This window comes from Simochromis diagramma, unplaced genomic scaffold, assembly GCF_900408965.1.
Source record: "Simochromis diagramma unplaced genomic scaffold, fSimDia1.1 OVJJ01000604.1, whole genome shotgun sequence".
In the NCBI taxonomy this organism is placed as follows: domain Eukaryota; kingdom Metazoa; phylum Chordata; class Actinopteri; order Cichliformes; family Cichlidae; genus Simochromis; species Simochromis diagramma.
In genome coordinates, this window is record NW_024387416.1 from 3,911,814 (window position 1) to 3,930,419 (window position 18,606).

Below are 18,606 nucleotides of genomic sequence, written 5' to 3' on the forward strand. Positions count from 1 at the left end.
CCAAAAATATTCCCCACACTATTATACCACCCCCAGTAGTCTGGGCTGTTGATGCAAGGAAGTATAAAGCATGTTTTCGTATTTTTTATGCCGAATTCTGACCCTACCACGTGAATGAGCAGCAGAAACAGAATGATGAGACCACCCAACATTTTTCTAGTCTTACATTGACCAATTGTGCTGAGCTTTTGTGAATTTTAGTCTCAGTTTCCTGTTCTTAAATGACAGGAGTGGTCTTCTGCTGCTGTAGCCCATCTGCTTCAAGGTTCAGTCTGTTATGTATTCAGAGATGCTCTTCTGCATACCTTGGTTATAACTAGTAGTTATTTGAATTACTGTTATTATTTCCATCAGCTTTAAAGCATCACTAAGGCATTTTCCCCCAGAGAACTGGTGCTTACTGGATATTCTCTCTCTTTCACACCTCTGTAAAAACTACACATGGCTATGCAGGAAAATCCCAACAGATCGTCTGTTTCTATAATACTCAAAACAACTCATCTGGTACCAAACAGTCGTTTCAATCGCATTTCTTCCCCATTCTGATGCTCAATTTGAACTTCAGCAGGTCATACCTAATGAAGTAACGGGACAGAGTAGTAGGACATAGTATAAAAGTGCAATACAAAAATTTTTGTAAAAGAAAAACAAATATATTGATGCTCTGCAGGTAGGAACATCCAGAAATGTTTAATCAACTGCAATTGTCTGTCTCTTAACTTTAATAGACACAATTTAAAAGTTTTCTTTCCTTTTTTAATGATACCTGTTTCTAACAGAAGTGCTCACAGCCAGTCACCTGAAATAAATACATTCTGTGGGGTATAAAACACGATGTTTTAAAGACACTGTGCCGTTTACTCTGATGTGGGTACAAACATTTAGCCGTGACTGGAAAAACTAATCATTCACAGGAGTTCGGAGTGACATTTATGCTTGTTGCTGATGTTTGTGTGATGGATTTGACATTTTGCAATTCACACTAAACCCAACTGTGGTCATGCGGAGTTAACAAGAGATCCAGTACAAAATTAACACAGATTTTTCCAAAGTAATGGAACAGACAGGAGCAACGTGGTTTTTCTTTTCTTTTGAAAAGCCACAAGACGTAAACAATCTGTACATTATTTTGCAAAGCTGGCTCTGCTCTCCTATAATTAGACTGTGATAATAAGCAATAGCATAAGCAGCAGATCTAAACACAGCTAGAAATTAGGCAGAAATATGAAACCAGGAAAACCAGTTATTCTTTTATTAATGTTCCAAATATTTCTATAACAAATTCGATCTGTTCTGCTTAATTCATGCAAGCTGTCAAATCATATTAAACCCCCAATGCTGAGCAACAACAAATGGTAATGAGATGAAAGCAAATGAAGACACAATGCAAAATACTGAGTACAAAAATTAAAAGAATGCTGTTAGACCAACCATAGATGTGGAATACATTTAAATAGCAGATACTACTTCTCTGTTAAGAAAATGTGGTGACAATGTTAATGTGGATTCACTGCGTTTGGTTCCTTGCCAAAACTCGTCTCTGGCTAAGCTGTAAAAATTTTTTCTGAATGTAATTCTAACTTTATGGGTTAATATATCAGCTTTCCTCTTATTAAAATGATCATTTACACGGTCTATAAAATGTCAAACAGTGATGGCCTGTTGCAATTTGCCAGAGCTCAGAACATGTCCATAAACGTTCTTCCTAAAATAAACAACTGCAAAATGTTTAATTAAAGCCAAAGAGCAAATACTCATGTTGACACATGTAAACAAAGTTAATGCATTTATGTACCGTTAAACCATTCAAATATATTGTGTCTGGTCTGCTAAAAATGGATGTAAATGAACGTACATATACCAGGGAATTTACTAAAATTTACATGTTAGGGTTTGGACGCAGCTTTGTCTAGTTTTAGTCTGTTTGCGATTCCATATTTTGTTACGTTCTCTTGTACTTAAGTAGTCGCGTGTTTCCCGTGCTTCCATGTGTAGTTCAGGTCCCGTTGTCTCGTCATTCCTGTTTTGTTCCCTTCTGTGTTCCTTTGTGTCCCCGTCTAGTCTATGTTGAGTAACCCCTGTTCAGGTGTCTTTCTGGTCTCCCTGTGCTAGTCAATCATGTCTCCATGTTTGTTCAGCATTTTGTTTGTGTCAAGCTTGTGCATGTTAGTCCTGGCCTTTGTCGTGGCAATGTGTTTATTAAACCCACTCCAAATCACGCTCAGTGGGTGTGTTGCAGGTTGTTGTTAAAATTTCCACAACACCTTAGTTCTGGTATTAGTTACTTCCTGTTTTATTTTGGTGGTCCCTAGTCTTGTATGCATTATGTTCAGTTTTGCTTCCTCTGTCTTCCCCTGATTTGTTCCTGCCATGTTTCCCACCTGTCTTCCCTTTGCCTAATCACCTGCTGTGTATTTAATGTCTTCATCTCCAGCTGCTCTTCATCACGTCCTACTGTCATTGGTGTGTGTTCCTTGTTCTGTGTTATATGTGCCCTAGCACCTCAATTTTCCCTTGTTTCCCAGTGTTTAGTATTCCATCTACTTTGTGCTTTTGGGATGTTGAAACGTCACCTGCAATAAAACTGTATTTCGAGTCCTGCATAATGGGTCCAAAACCTGCCTGATAGGATGTTGGTTTGTAATAACAAAAGGCAGACAAGCCGCTGATTTTTCATCAAGGTGTTGCTTCCAGCATATGCTCTGGCAGCTGCTCGAGCCAAGCAATATAAAACAGCCATGCCTGTTGTATTAATTGATCTGATTATATATTTAGTTAGCCGCTGGGTAATGATCGCTAACAAATTTGAAGTCATAGCTGGAGAGAACATTTGATCCAGACTGACTCAAAGCTCTGTTTTTGGAAGGTTGGGGAGTGTCCTGAAGCGAAAGGTGAATATAAATCCTTGTCTGATTGATCCTCTGAGAGGAAAAAAAGCACTACAAGCACAGCAACAGAGCTCAGTATAAAGCAGCACCAGTGCACATAAAAGTTACTTTCCAGGGCAGATAAATGAGCAAATTCTGCCTTCCTGCACAGTTTCATCATTCTGAGTTGCGTCAGGCTCAGCTTCGCTGGATGTCACATGGAAACAATATTTATTCAGTGTTTTGGGGCCGAAGTAATGGTTTAGATGGATTTCTGTTTGTGCAGTTGCATTATGTGTGAAATATAAAGCTGTGCTAATGTGGCAAGTCAGATACCGTCCTTAAGCGTATTTGCATTGATTGATGGATTTTCAGTGATTAGTTTTTTTTTTAGCTTCATCAGAAAATATAAGTGCTCAAATCTATTTTGGGTGTCTTAATCAGCAGGCTTGAACAGAATACGATTTGTCATTTCATGTCTCTCCACCCTCAATATTTTATAATGTGAAAATTCCTTTAAATGGAGCATCATTTTAAATCATTGAATGACCTTAATGACATTTTCCCCTCAGTTAGTCACCATCACGTCTCAAGATGCTTCCTCTATTCTTTTGGTAAAGTAACACCTGCTGAGTCACTGTGTTGTCAAGCACAGCCTTCCAGGAAAGCGGTTAAAACACACCTGAAAAGGTGTGAGAGCCAACTCGGTAGTGTTTTTAGTAACATGCCTGCTGTGTTATAGCAGTGTTTTACCATAGACATCATCATTTGACAGTTTTGTATTGATTGCAGTGACGGCAGTAATAGCTGTGCTGGTAATTAATTGCACATAACAGATAAAAATCTGCTCCAAAGCCAAAAACTAGAAATGCTGTTTATGTAGCGGGATAATTAGGCCGACTGCAGGAGTGGCGGCTGAAGACGTCACAATCATGCTCTGTTTTTTGCCGTGCTTGCTTGTCAAGGTGCTTTTTTTTTTTTTTTTTTTTTCAGCCGAGATAAAAAGTGATTGAAAAGTTGTAAACAGAGGAAATATTTCATCATTTTGCTCACAATATAGATTTGCAGTTATATTGGACAGACAGATGGAGCAGACACGACATTCTTCCCCAATACTGTGTATGTTTCCCAAAATGCCGCCAGCTGTGAGATGTCAGGGCATAGACCCACATCTCTGAATGTTCTCTGTGGTGTCAGAAACCAGCATTAACCTGGGGGTGAGGTGGCGCCTTCAAGGATTTGGCTTGTTTTTCCAGCTCATCCCGGAGATAAGATTTCATATTTGCAATATTTTTGCACCAGTTTAAGTGAAAGGCATGAGAGCTGAATCTGCCTGTTAGAGAAGGTGCTCTGCTGCCTGTCCAGTAAGTGGTGCAGAGGGTCCATTCAGCACCACGGACAGCAGACTTTTGGCTTCAAACAGTGAGCTAAGCTTCCTTAGATGCTCAGCTTCATTGAGATATGAGGAGATATCTGGGGGCCACCTCTTCTGAACAGTGTTTGTGAGGCAGGGTACTTTATTAGGAATACTGTTGCTGTTAAGGGATGTACACCAGTGTTTTAAGTAACATTCACATCAATGGGAGGACCCAAGGTTTCCCAGCAGACCATTTCTGAGAGCAACACACAGCTTCTGTGGGACTCTTCTGAGTACATTCTGCTGCTATCTCTTCCTCATGAAAGTGACACACGATCTCTAGTTCCCATGATGTAAGAGGTCAGCATGTGACCAGTCAGCAGTCACACAACCCATTTGCAGCATGATGTGGTACATAGACCTTTTCACCACAGTCAGCATTACACTCCCTTGTTCTTTGGAAAAAACAAACTAACCCGTATAACCACTGCATACTGGGAGCACGTATCTAGACTTGGTGTTTGGGAGGTTCATTGACTCAGTGAGCCGTCAGAATTTATCCCGGTATTGTTGAGATCCTTACACTTCCTTATTTTTCCAGCTATCAAGACATCAAGTTCAAGAACTGACTTTCCACTCGCTGCCTCATAAATCTCACGTATTAACAAGTGTGAACATTCAGAGTCACTGTTACCGTCTTCACCTGCCAGTGGTTTCTGTGCAGTAGCTAACTAGTGTGTTTGTGTGTGTACAGTATGTGTGCATCCTTCCATCAAATGCTGCCAATTACAGCTTGATTTAAGACGAACGTTTTTATGCGTCGGCATAAATACGAAGCAAAGTGTTTCTGAGGTGAACACTGAGCTTCATTTGCATCACATGTGTGAGTGTCACGTGTATTTTTACAGTCTGCACTTTACAGTGAATGTGTCCGTGTATGTGTGGGTTAACATTTTTGTGAGCACTAACCAAGCGGAAATGACAGTAATTAACTAAATGAGCTACATCTGCACCTGGGGCTTAGTGAGATAAAGGGAAATACAAACTAAATATGAAGCTGATCTGCACTGTAAATGTAAGCAGTGCTCTTACTTAGAGTAAATGGTGCATTTAACTTATTTATACTAGTCTTTTCATTTGAATTTTCCTGCACTATTCGCCTTTTATACTGGTTTTATGTGGAGCATAGAGACTCATTGGATTATGTTTTAGTTAAAATAATTTGTTTGATAATGTTGTCATCATGTAATTTCTATTAGGCTGTTTAGACTTGTTGTGTGATGTGATATTCAATGTTTATGTGGCCAGAAATAAGGTTAAGGTTTAGCTACAGTGCAGTAAGAGCGAGTCTCTTGTAGCATTCCTTGTTCATAACCATGTACAGTGTTGGGAAGGTTACTTTAGATTACAGAATACATGGCCCAACATGTATTTTGTAATGTATTCGGTTAAGTTACTCAATGTGAGTAACGTACTCTGAATACTCTGGATTACTTGATATATCATCATGCTTTTTACAACTACATGAATGTACTATTGCTGCGTGATTTATTACTATTACTGAAGGCTACTCATCACCGAGCTAACATTGTTAGCTGAGGTTAGTTCATAGATTGCAGACTGTTAGACTTGATGGATAGTATTAACAACCTGCTAGCTGCAAATAATGATGTGCAGTTCTGAAAGCAATACCAACAAGATTTGGTAACAGTATGGTGGACATTAGGTAAGGCTGCACTTTTTACAGTGATCTCGTATAGAAAACTATGTCTGTATCAGTAATATGTTTTCTTTCACATGATTATTTGCAGCTAGCAAGTTGTAATGCAGCCTTCAGTAATAGTAATAAATCACACAGCAATAGTACATCGAAGATACTGAAGTGGCACATAACCCAGGTAGTTACCACAACTAAAACAAGGTAGTTGCATGCTGGGCATGCACTTTATGCATGATTTTTTTTCAGTTGCGTTATTCAACTCCTGCTCAAACTGTAAGACTGAATCGCAGGGGTTAGAAGTTCGGATTTCAAAACGGGTTTGATTTTCTTGTGACCATACGATTGCTGATCGGGAGCTGGTCGTGAGATGTTAATCGCTTCTCATTACCCCATGTAAAACTACACGATGCACAACACACGATTAAGGCAAAACTCAGGCCGATCCCCAAAATGGTCGCACAAGTGAAAAATCGTCTCACAATGGACCAAAAATCGCAGTGTATGCCTAGCTTTAGTTTTAAAAAGAACTTATTTCGAGATGTTTGTTTAGGTCGGAGGTGGAGTCTTTTGACACGGAGAGCAGTTTGGTTGCTGGCAAACAGTTTGCATTGCATGGTCAGATTTCACCCATCCCTTTCTTCTATATCCTCCTAGGACCTGGTGTCCACATATATGGACATCACATTTTGGGTTGTCTAGACCAAAATACTACGTACGAGGACATTACAAGCTTTTGAGTTGCTTAAGGAAAAGTTGACTAGTGCCCCTGTTCTAGGCTATGCTGACTTCAGTCTCCCTTTCACGCTGGAAACGGATGCTAGCAGTCTTGGATTAGGCGCTGTTCTGTCCCAGAAGCAGGGGGTAAGGAATAAAGTCATAGCTTATGCTAGTAGGAGGCTCAGAGGGGCTGAGAAGAATGATCAAAACTTTAGCAGCATGAAGCTCGAACTCCTAGCGTTAAAGTGGGCAGTCACAGAAAAATTTAGGAGTTATCTGCTGGGGTCCAAGTTCACAATCATAACGGATAACAATCCCCTGTGTCACCTGCCCACTGCTAATTTAGGAGCCATTCAATAGAGGTGGGTAGCTCAGCTGTCTGTGTTTGACTTCGATGTTAAGTATCGCCCTGGCCGCTGCAACACTACCGCTGATGCCCTCTCTCGGCAACCAACAGTTGTATTGTATTGTATCTTTATTTGTTTCAGACATATAAAACAAAAAACAATATATAGACAGTTGACATGGCAGAACCTGACAGTGAGGATGCAGAATATGATGGCTCTATAGCCATATGTAATGTGCTAAGGGCAGGTACAAGTCTAGGCTCAGATCTTGTCATGGCTGGAGTTGAGGCTTGTAGGATCAGACTGCTGCAGGCCTCCGAACCAGATGAGGAAGCAGTCAGTGAGGTTGTGCTGGGCAACACCCCAACGATGCCTGGTTATTCCAATGCAGAACTCTATCGCTTCCAAGTGTCAGACCCAACAATTGGTGTCTTGAGAGAGTTTTGGAGCAGACAGAAGAGACCTACCTACAGAGAGAGAGGGGGTCTGTCTAAACCGGTACGTTCTCTACTGAAGCAGTGGCCTCGGATCAGAGAAAAGGATGGACTGCTATACCGTGTGATTGAGGATGCTCACCTTGGACAGTGCCATCAGCTGCTACTACCTGCCTGCCTTAAAGAAAAAGTTCTCAGGAGTGTGCATGATCACATGGGACACCAGGGAATCGAACGCACACTGGGATTGTTGAAACAAAGATGTTTCTGGGGGGGCATGTTTGAAGATGTTGAGCACTGGGTGAAGAAATGTCAGAGGTGTGTGTGTGTGTTAACAAAGAAGCCTCAACCCAAAGTTCAGGCACCCCACGCTCCATTTTTGGCTACCCGCCCACTTGAAGTTGTTGCTGTTGATTATACCACCCTTGAGCAGGCTACAGATGGTTGTGAAAACATTCTTGTAATGACTGATGTGTTCACCAAGTTCAGTCAGGCATTTGCCACACGAGATCAAAAAGCAGCTACCACAGCTAAGATTATCCTGAAAGAGTGGTTCATGAAATATGGGGTACCAGAGCGCCTGCACTCAAACCAGGGCAGGAATTTTGAAAGCGCAGTGATTGCTGAGCTATGCAAACTGTATGGAGTGAAGAAAACTCGTACAACACCCCACCACCCTCAGGGTAACCCACATTGTGAGAGGTTCAACAGGACTTTGCACAACCTCTTGCGTACGCTTCCCCCTGAGAAGAAGCAGCGCTGGCCCGAGCATCTGTCAGAGCTGGTGTATGCTTACAATGTCACGCCGCACTCGACCACAGGGTATTCTCCCCATTACCTGCTGTTTGGGGTCCACCCACATCTACCCATTGATGCATTGTTGGGCCGGGAGGAAGTAAAGGATGACAAACTAGACTGGTTATTAGTGCATCAGGAGCGTCTCCAGGATGCACATGCCAGAGCCAGAGAATTTGCCGAACGGAAGGCTGCAGAGAGAGTGGTTCAGCAACAAGGAAAGGTGTTCTGTCCACCTGTTGACATCGGACAGTTTGTGTATCTCCGTTACCGACCACCAGGAAGGAATAAAATTCAAGATGCCTGGGCAGCCCCTGTGTATAAAGTGGTTGATATCCAAGGGACAACATACACAGTAGTGCCACTAGAAGGAGGGCCGGTGAAAAGAGTCCACAGATCTAACTTGAGGCCATGCGTGGGGTCTATACCTGCACCCAAGCCAAGGCTACGTGACCAGGAAGTCAGTTCTGCAGATGAGCACCAAGTGTCTGATACGGAGGTTGAGCATCCAGAGTTTGCCTTGATGGAGGAGGTCCAGTACCCCATGGAGCTGCCAGTGCCTCAGGGACCTGGGAACTTGGTTCCGACGGTCGACGAGCCTGGAGACCAATTGGAGAATGGAACTGAAAATGTGGGTGAGGATCTACTAGGGCAGGAGAGCAGTAACAACCCTGATGACCTCGAGGTGGAGCCAGCAGCTTACCTTCCACCTGGACCAGGAAGCATTGGATTCTCCAGCGAAGAACCGGTGGCGAAACCTGTTCCAGCTCCTAGGAAAGGAAAAAGAGAGAAAGCGGAGGCAGGTCCACCCACACCTGCTACACGCAGGAGTAGGAGAGAAACTGCAGGGGTCCACACAAACCCATTTAATCTACCTAGGTCAGCATGCAATGCAGTATCCTTCAGTCCAGATGTACTCTCCCAGGTGTTAGCCGGTATGGTTCTCTACACCACCAAACTCAGGGGAATGGTGAATGAGCAGGGGGTCACCGAGGACATTGACTCATAGCAGGGGAGAATGTAGCCAAGTGAACTAATACTACGCATGGAAAGGGTTTAAAAAGAGGGGATTGTGTTTTTGACTGATTGCCTGTCTACCAGAGGTCTGTTGTAGAGTTGTCATGGTGATGACTAGACCTCGCATTTTAGGGGTATACTGTCCCTTTAAGAGACGCCGTGAGCCAGAGCACTGCAAAAGATTCTGTGGCTAGCTACACAAGAGGTAAATGTGCTAAAAAGTGTAGCATACTGCAAAATATTGTCACCAGTGTTGTAGTAGACTGTAATTAGCTAAGTTTCTTTAGCAATGACTCCATGTTTGTGACCATTTCTGTAGAGCTCTTAACGCGCGACGGGTGCATGTTTAATGGTCACGTGCTGTGAAAGGGACTGAAGAGCGGGTTGGCGTGAGTAGTGACAGTGTCCTAACAGATTTCAAAGTTGTTAAGTTTATACTGTTATTCACTTTGCATAACTCTGTATGTTTCTGTTTGATTCAGAGGGGAGATCACTTGCTGTGTGATTCCTGCGTGTGTACTTGTCCTAGCACAGTAGCTGTGTGGAGAAACCGAAGTGAGTTCATGATGTTCTCCCATAGAAATGTATGTTTAAAAGAGAGTTTACAGTGCACTTTATTGCCAGTTGACCTGCGAAGTTGTGGGATGTAAACAATGTGTTTATTTGTTTTATTTTCTCTTTTTTGTTGTATTTGTTTCTTGACAGGTCACTACTGTTGTCTATACTGTTTGAATTTAACATGTACATATGATAGTTACTGTTGTCTCAGACCCTGAAAGCCAGTTTTAGGCTGAGCCAGTGAAATAGTTAAATTTTGCCGTTTCACTCAAAACTACAGAATTAAAACTGTGCTCCTCCGAGTACAGTCGGAGAATAAAAAAGCCCACAAAAGAGTATTTCCTGTGTCCTGTCTCATTCCCCATGACCGGGCCACATATACTTAACATGTCTCACACTCATACAGTAAGACAAATGGTGGGGGTCTAGTAAGGAAGTTGGGGGAAGCAGACAACTCCACAGGAAGAGTCTTTTGTCTCTTCGAGGACTCTGGAAGGTAGCAAGGGAGTGTGAACCTTGAGGTGTGAAACAGCTGTGTACTGCCTTTTGTTCCTGGAGAAGGTATTTAACTGAGAGCCATGCTAGGCTCAGGGAGACTCTGCTGACCGTCTGTCCCGCGGTCATGCAGGGACTTCATCAAGCTTGCTTGTCTGTTCTTTGTGTGTTTGGATTAAAGAATGTTAGCTACTGCTCACCGCTCGTCTGCAGGCTTTATTTAAATGGAAAACTTCCACAACAGGCAAAAAAAAGCTTTTTGCTAAAAAAAAAAAGAAGATTTAGAGCAGAAGTTTTTTGCACTGCATTTTAAAATGAAAACATATGGCATTTATTTACAATTAAAGACACACAGAGCAGAAAGTGTGTTACTGTTTTACATCCACAGACACACAAGAAAAGAATCAGGCAACATTAGGTCAAGTTATGGCAATTTTATTTGTGTATTTCAGTACATGTATTTAGATTAGAGTTTTTAAAAAAACAAACAAACGTCCCAAGAAGAAGGATGGGGTGAAAGAAAGGTGGAGAGAGGAGGAAGAAACTATTGATCTCCTCAAACTCGATGCTGCTGGGTCAGTTCTTTCTCAGCAGTCTGCTCCAGAATCCCCTCCTGTCCTCGGCTTGCTTTTCTTTTGCCTTCAGTTCTTTTAAGGTTTTGTTGAGCTGCTCCTCGGCATCTTTAAATTTTTCTTTCAGCTGCTGTTTGGCCAGTTTCACTTTCTGTTTGAGGAGCTCTTTAGCTTCCTTTTTGTGCTTTCGTATTTCTTTAAGTGCGTCTTTGCAGTCTTTCTTGGTCACCGTCATTTCTTTCTTGAATGCCTTCACCTCAATTTTCTCTTCTGCAAGTTCCTCTTGCACTTTCATCAGTTCCTTCTTCATGTTTTGAGTGTAACTCTTTGTATCTTCCATTTCTTTCTTTGCTTCCTGTATTTTAATTTTCTCTTCCTCCAACACTTTTTGAGCTTCCAACAATTCTTTCTTCATATTTTCAATCTCATTTTCTGCCTCGTGTTTACGTTTTTTCTCCTCTTGAAGTTGTTGTTTCACATGCAGTAATTCCTTCCTTAGTGTTTCAGCTTCAGCCATTACATTTGCAGCTTCTTATGTTGCCAACTGCATTTTCCTTTTTCCCTCTTCAAAAGCTTCCTGCACCTCCTGTAATTCCTGTATCACATTTCCTGCCTCCTTCTTTGCAGTTTGATATTTATTTTTGGCTTCTTGTGCTGTGGTTTTCTCTTCCTCCAATGCTTTTTGAGCTTCCAACAGTTCTTTCTTCATGTTTTCATTCTCGTTTTCTGCCTGTTGTTTTCCCATTTTCTCTCCTTTAAGTTTGAGACCCACATGCAGTAATTCCTGCAATACTACTTCAGTTTCAAACTTTGAATTTTTAGCTTCTTGTCTTGATTTTTCTGCCTCTTCTTTTAATTTGACATTTTCAGCCTGTATCATTTGAAATTCTTCTTGCAGGTTAATCAGCTGTACTGTAATGTATGGTGAAGCACTCGCCGATCCTCTTCTCGTTCTCCCTCGATTCATTTTGGCCTTTTAAACAAAGGAAGATAGAGGAGTGAAGTGAAGTTTTCAATGTTTTCTTCGTCAGCTGTCATTTGTCCTGCACAGAGATGCTGCTGTAGATGCGTCTCTAGCTGTGTCTGGATACAATGAAACATGCTGTAACTAAGTGCTTGTTTTGCACAGTTCTACTAAACATTCCATTCCATGCATGCTCCGCCCAGATGGTCAGGAATGTCAGGTGCTGCATCGCCAAATGCTGCTCCATTGCCTAGCAATAACAGCTGTTTACGTTTTGGGGTCTGGTTCATTGTTTAATAAAGAAAACATGTCCAAGTACTGGGTGCTGAGGCTCAGCGCATATTCTAGCCTGCTGCCTGGGTGGGCAGCTAGAAATCACTGGTGGGCAACATGAGTGAGGAGAAAACTGGAGCAGCCAAGCAGGGAGCTGCCGCTGTCCTATTGAAATATAAAGTGAATGTCCTCATATGTGGATCTCATTGTTCTCAGAAACCAAAATCAGGTTAAAAAAAAAAAAAAAAAAAAAAAAAAAATCACGTAAGTCTTTGCTTTTACATTCATCAGGTCCCAATCAGCTCAAATGGCAAAGAGAAATTAAAAATTCTTGCCATGAAAGAGTTCGGGTCTTAGGAGGTTTAATATGAAGTGCTGTCAGAATTTTCCAATTAAGAAATGCATTCCCGCCCATGCACTGCTGGCTCTGTTGTGCTGGCTCTGGGTCCATTGTGTAACTGACACTACCAACATTAACAGGACGCTTACATTAGAGCCTCTTATTGCGTGTTTTGTTTGGGTTTCCAGCAATGCGCGGTATTACCAAAATTTAGAGAGGGGATAGAGAGGAGATAGCCTAACACATGAAACAGGAAAAGACCGCTGTGTAATCAATTTATTTCAGTGGTAGCTGTATCAGAATAGCTACTCGTATTTTGGATTTTAAGTACGATATGTGATATGTGGTGTATATAGGAATTTTGATTAAATAATAAGATATTTCCCCCACACACATAATGTGCAAACATTAAAAACAAGAGAAAAAGAAAATCTAAGGCATAACAGAAATGCACCATTTAGCTTTTTAAGTGAGAGACAAATGAATGTATCACAATAGTATCTGACACTAATGCAAGTGTGTCATAAAACAACAGAAACGCGCGCACACACACAAACACCAAACAGCACTGAAGATACCCTGTGTATAAAACAAAAACAGACTCAGTCACCGAGAGCGAGTTATGCATACTAATATCTGTCTGTCACAGCAAATACTTGCACTGTACGAGTAAATGATGTGTAACATAGTCAAGCTGCACTTTGTAGCCAGGCGCCCGACGTATTATAAAGGAAGTGACTGTCTCACTTTCTTGAGGTTTAAGTTTGCATTGGCCACCCTTCCACAGGTTTAAAGAGATGTGATGTTCAGTAACCTTTGTGTGTGTCTGAGGCCTGCTGTGCTCCCACAGTGTGGTTAGCTGAAGCAGAAGGGAGACAACAGATAACCCATGTATTTTTTCACAGTTAATTGGGCCTCCTTTCAAATGACCGCAAACAAAGCAGCTGGAGTATCTGGTTTCAATTTGATATTTAGTGTCTGAGAGAGGGTGTAAAAGCTCTCCGTCTATTACTTGGTCCTGACAGGGCTGGAATATAGAGAGAGGATGGGCTGTGATACATTTGTATTTGTCACAATGAGGAACTCAAAATGAATAAAACATTTTTCTTTTGAAATATGAGCCATGTGTGCTGCTTTAAACTGACTGGGGTAATGACAAGAATGAGCTTAACTATGGAGACTGAAGCAGTCACTTCTCCCACTGAAAACGCCACATCCAGATGAACAGAATCATCAGCATTAAGTGTAGTGCTCTGAGCATCTTCACTTGTGTATTCATCTGGTTCCAGTTGAGAACTTGTCCCAGATTGTCCAGTCAAGCTACAGAAAGACGGCAGGGAGTTCATTTTTAACTTTCTTTATCTTTTCAGATCAGTGTTCGAGATCGTGTGAGTGTCATGGCTCCTTATATTCTGTTTGAGATTTCAGAGCTGGGATGTGTGATGTGCAGCCTCGTTTCCAACGAGCTGCACAGACTGTATCAACATCTGTCGGTGGACAATTAAGAAAATGATGACTAGCATGTAGATAGCAGTGCACCTCGGGAAAAATGATTTAGGATAACTGATTTTTTTTTTCTTTACTACTCAAATGATGCCAGAGTGTTGACTATATATAGATCGTTGATGCATACGTCTCCTGTGCCATCACTGAAAGAAAATCCTGAACAGATGGTTTGATGTAGTCAGTGGAAAAACTGCACGTTTTCCTGCATTCATCTTCATGAAAAGGATTTCTTTGCATCTGGAAAATTGAACAAATAGAGCAGCAGTAAAGAAGAAGGCACTGAGGTCCCTGTTTTTGAGACAAGAGCAACAGATCATCAGCATAAACTGAGACGACATGCTGTAGTGGCTGGTTTGATGACCGAAATCTGCAAAAATCCGTAAAATCACATTTTATCCAGACTGTGAGGAAACACGTTATCTCCCATGGAAAAAGTTATGTCCAGATAACCAGAATCAACTTTTTGAGATTTCCTTACCTGGATGATTGAGCATGCATCAACACACTTTATCAGAAACTACTTAGAAAGCTACTTTCAACTGCTCTCTTGTTCACAAGGGGTCACAGCACTACAGTTGATGGATCCACATGTTTCATTTGACACAAAATTGACATCAAATGTCCTTCTTGACACGCACCATCCAGCGATTTGTGTCACCCAATGACGGCTTCTATAAGCGGTTTTCTATGTTAACTGATTACTCAGAGCCTCATTCACCCAGTCACTCACATTCAAACAAGAACTTTTCTTCTTCATGTAAACCTAAGTGCCTTGCCTAGCATGCATACACACACACACACACACGCGCGCGCAGTCCAATGGATCCTCAGGGTTCAGTATCATGTCCAAGGATACTCCAGGATGCAGACTGGAGAAGTTGGGGACCTAACTACAAACCTTCTGATTGGTAGATGAGCGCTGAGTCTGCTTTTTAAAAATGTTTTGCTTTTATGAGAATAAGCGTGAGTGAAGCATCTGGACATGATTGAGGGAGGCATGTAGAAATGAATGAAAATGGCTGTGAGGAAATAACCATAAAACCAAAGGGGGCGAGGTATTTGCCTGAGTGCATTAAAGAAATGGCTATTAATCCCTGACATATTGATTCCTTTAATATCTTCATGCAGCCTAATGAATTATTGCTGAAATGGCTCAAGAGGTCAGCAGTTCTATTAAGATGTGGCTGATATTCAGAGGTATGAAGCTGTCTTTTGTGAATGTGAATGAAGCTATGTGACGGTCTTCTTGTTACTGCTGGACATAAAACTTATGCTTAGCCATGACTAGGTATAAAATCAAAATCTTGAGCTTCTGTAGTGCTTGTCTTAGTATATAATGAGTTATAACAAGCAGACTGTTGGCAGAGACAAAAAAAGAAAAGTGAGAAGAGTGGAGCTGATTGTGAGCAGTGTTGGTCAAGTTACTTGAAAAAAGTAATCAGTAACTAATTACTGATTACTTCCCCAAAAAAGTAATCCCGTTACTTTACTGATTACTTATTTTCAAAAGTAATTAATTACTTAGTTACTTTTTAAAAACACGATTTACAACCTGAGTAGGTGATAAAGCGATAGATCTTTCAGCCCAATTCTACTTTTTCTGCATAATCCATCATGCAAAATGTAATCAAATGGAAAAGTCTCTTTTTTTAACTTGTTTTATCAGTTTTAATCTTTTAACTTTATGCATCAAGCAAAAATTTAATTATATGCAACATTCTGACTTGAATAAATTAGTTTAACATTTAAACCTATTTTCTACATATTCCAGCACATAAAATATTTTTTGTGTTTACACTCACTCTTTCAAATAGATGCAAGTAAAACACAGCAGAAAATAATTAAAGTCAAAGACTCAGCGGTCCTGTTGCTCTATTTTCACCTGTAAAGCAGGACTGCAGTAGGCAGAGGTTTACCCTGGTGCAGGTGTGCCGCGGTCAGTTGAAGAATCCGCGAGTTTCTCTGTGAGTTTCCCATTACGTCGTTGCGCACTCGGTGCTTGCTTGGAAGTTTAGGGGGTTTTTTCGCTGTAAAAAGAAGTTTTCTTCCCACGCACAACGGACACTAAGGTTTTTGTCACTTTTTATGGAATCAAACTCAAAGTAAGGTCAGTACTTCCACGCTTTAAACGCTGCACGCTCATACTCTCTCCCACACTCGATATGTGATCCACTGTTGATCTGCACACAGCTGTTGTCAATAACGGCGCACTCGCTTATGTCACTGTCGTGAGACATTCTCGCAAAAAAAATCACGGTTTTAGTAACGCAGTAACGCAGCGTTACTACGGGAAAGTAACGGTAATCTAATTACCGTTTTTGCAATAGTAATCCTTTACTTTACTCGTTACTTGAAAAAAGTAATCAGATTACAGTAACGCGTTACTGCCCATCTCTGATTGTGAGTCACCAAAAAGCTTTCACTGGACTTGGAGTTGGTGTTGCACAACAACCCAGCAGCAGGTTGTTTTTTTTTTTGTTTTTTTTATATTGTCCAATAACACCAATGCAGGTAGCGCTGTTCGATATAACGATATATATCGGATGACGATATAAAAACGTCTATCGTTTCATTTTGCGCTATCGTTTGTTTCGTGGTGTTGCAAAATAAAATGTTTATGGCAATATTTTTTATCGTTTTGATGGTCACTGTAGTGGCTATATTTTAAATTCTTAAAGTTCTCTCTTTCTCTTATATTTTATATAACCACACTACAGACAGACAAGGGCCTGTTTTTATGTGCTGTGGTTAGCAACAACGACGGTAACCCCATCGCGTGTCCGCTTGTTTATGTTCCACATAAACCTTTCACAATAAAGCTCAAGCTCCTGTTGAGACTTTTCAAAATAAACTGAATCACGTGAAAGAGCAGATTATTTACGGATGAGAAGTAAAAAAAAGAGCCGCCAGGTGCTAAAAAATAGACCTTAGACTCAAACGTTAGAACAGGCTTTTCCCCGCAGCACGCCGTGTAATAAATACTCACAAAGAAAACGGCCGCCGTTACAACTTATGTCTAAAAATGTATCGTTTCATGCATCGGTTAAAACACTCGACTCCAGCTACATGACGCGCAGCTGGAAACACTTCACGCAGGTCGAGCTGCCCGAGATTCACAGAATTTACAGAAGATGTTACATTTTTGTGATTTATATCGTTATCGGGACGATAGAATTCTTATATCGGGATATGAGATTTTGGTCCTGAATGCAGGTGTATCCTCGAACAATTCTATCAATCCACCACCCCGGGTGGTTTGATGGATTTTTATCTTTCAGCGAAACGCCTCTCTTTGTCATTCCAGTGTTCCCTTACATCATTTTCTGAGCAAAAGGATGTCTGTGTTACAACATCAATTTATTTATTTCTTAGTTGACTTCCTGGTGCTTTTCTTTTTTTTTTTTTTTTCTTTTTTTTTTCCAGAAACTTTTATTGACCACTTAAAGGACTCCAAACCTCTTTTTCTTTCGGCTTCCAGAACTCTAATTGGCTTGTCTGAGTTTCTCAAGCTTCGCTCTCTGCAGAGTTTCTCTGATGAGGAGATTCTTTGTCTGGTATCTATGCAGACAGAGAATGAGTTAGCTGTTCAGTCACTGTCTGAGGGGAGGTATCAGCCTCTTACAGCAGCACTGAAGAATTCAGAGGACAAGGATACATATCTCTAATAGGACTCAGACTTCCAGCTTTAGTTGTTAGCTTGATGCTGTGTTTGTACAAGGTGCTGCAAACATAACTCCTACGCTAATGTAACATGATGATGGGCATCAGGCTGAGTTTGGCATATTTCTAAGTTGTTGCAAAGATGCTGATGGTTGATTGGAATTAAAAAATAAAATAAAAATAAGACAGGCTTAATTTTTTAAAACTTAGAGGGCTGGATGATAGGAACAACTTAAAAGCAGAATATACATGTGCAGATAAATACACACTTATGCACACTAATATTGCCGAAATTTTTCCATTTCCTGACACTACAGTCGACAAGTGGAGATATCAGTGGGGGGAATGCAATATGCATTTCTTTTTAGTGTTAAATCAACCAGACACCTCTCTAAATGCTTCAGATTACACTACACTGATATAGTTCAGCTGCTTCTTTACCTTTCATGAGCTATACTGCTGATCTAGTTCTCATTAAGTTCTTTGTGATACATCCACAATTTATTTTTTAATAAGATAATAAAATGCACAGAATGCCTCAGGTTGCACCATTAATTCTAGCAATCTGTCTTTTATCTAATCATACCAAGGGCGTAGATTTGGTTTTGGCATTGGTGGGGACGGATGATTCAACCACCGAACCCTGCCCTGTTTCTTATTTTTGCTTCTTGATAAAAAAGGAGAAATATACTTACCTACATATGCTATTCTACATGCTTTTAAACCATTTAAAATTACAATTCATAGTTTTACATGTGAATTATATAATGTTAAATTACTATTAAACAAATGACTAAGTATTTTAGGCTTTAGTTTACTTCAGCCATATTTCATATAAATCAGGTATCATACAAAAATAAAAATAGCTTCAAATACAGTCATGACAATAAAAGAATATTACTTTAAGGACTTAACAACATTACTTCACTTATAGTACACCAACATCTCTTATACATTAGCACTAAGGGAACACTGAATGACCTG

At 40.7% G+C, this 18,606-nt stretch overlaps 1 protein-coding gene and 1 long non-coding RNA gene across 3 annotated transcripts in view; both read left to right on the plus strand.

The window, feature by feature from the left end:
* The window catches only part of LOC120721842, a 43,421-nt gene that overhangs the window by 11,166 nt on the left and 13,649 nt on the right, over window positions 1-18,606 (plus strand). The window lies entirely within an intron of this gene.
* On the plus strand, window positions 7,124-10,150 carry LOC120721831. 2 transcript variants are annotated; one of them, XM_040012482.1, is made up of 3 exons: window positions 7,124-9,643; window positions 9,737-9,809; window positions 9,960-10,150. In XM_040012482.1, exon 1 carries the CDS (start codon window positions 7,186-7,188, stop codon window positions 9,244-9,246), a length of 2,061 nt encoding a protein of 686 aa, XP_039868416.1. In that variant the 5' UTR covers window positions 7,124-7,185; the 3' UTR covers window positions 9,247-9,643; window positions 9,737-9,809; window positions 9,960-10,150. The 2 variants fall into 2 exon arrangements, with proteins under 2 accessions (XP_039868416.1, XP_039868415.1); XM_040012481.1 differs by having other exon boundaries at window positions 7,124-9,809.

What these genes read in the sequence shown, in the direction of transcription:
- LOC120721831 (XM_040012481.1), top strand. Translation starts at nt 7,186, where the DNA reads ATGGCAGAACCTGACAGTGAGGATGCAGAATATGATGGCTCTATAGCC.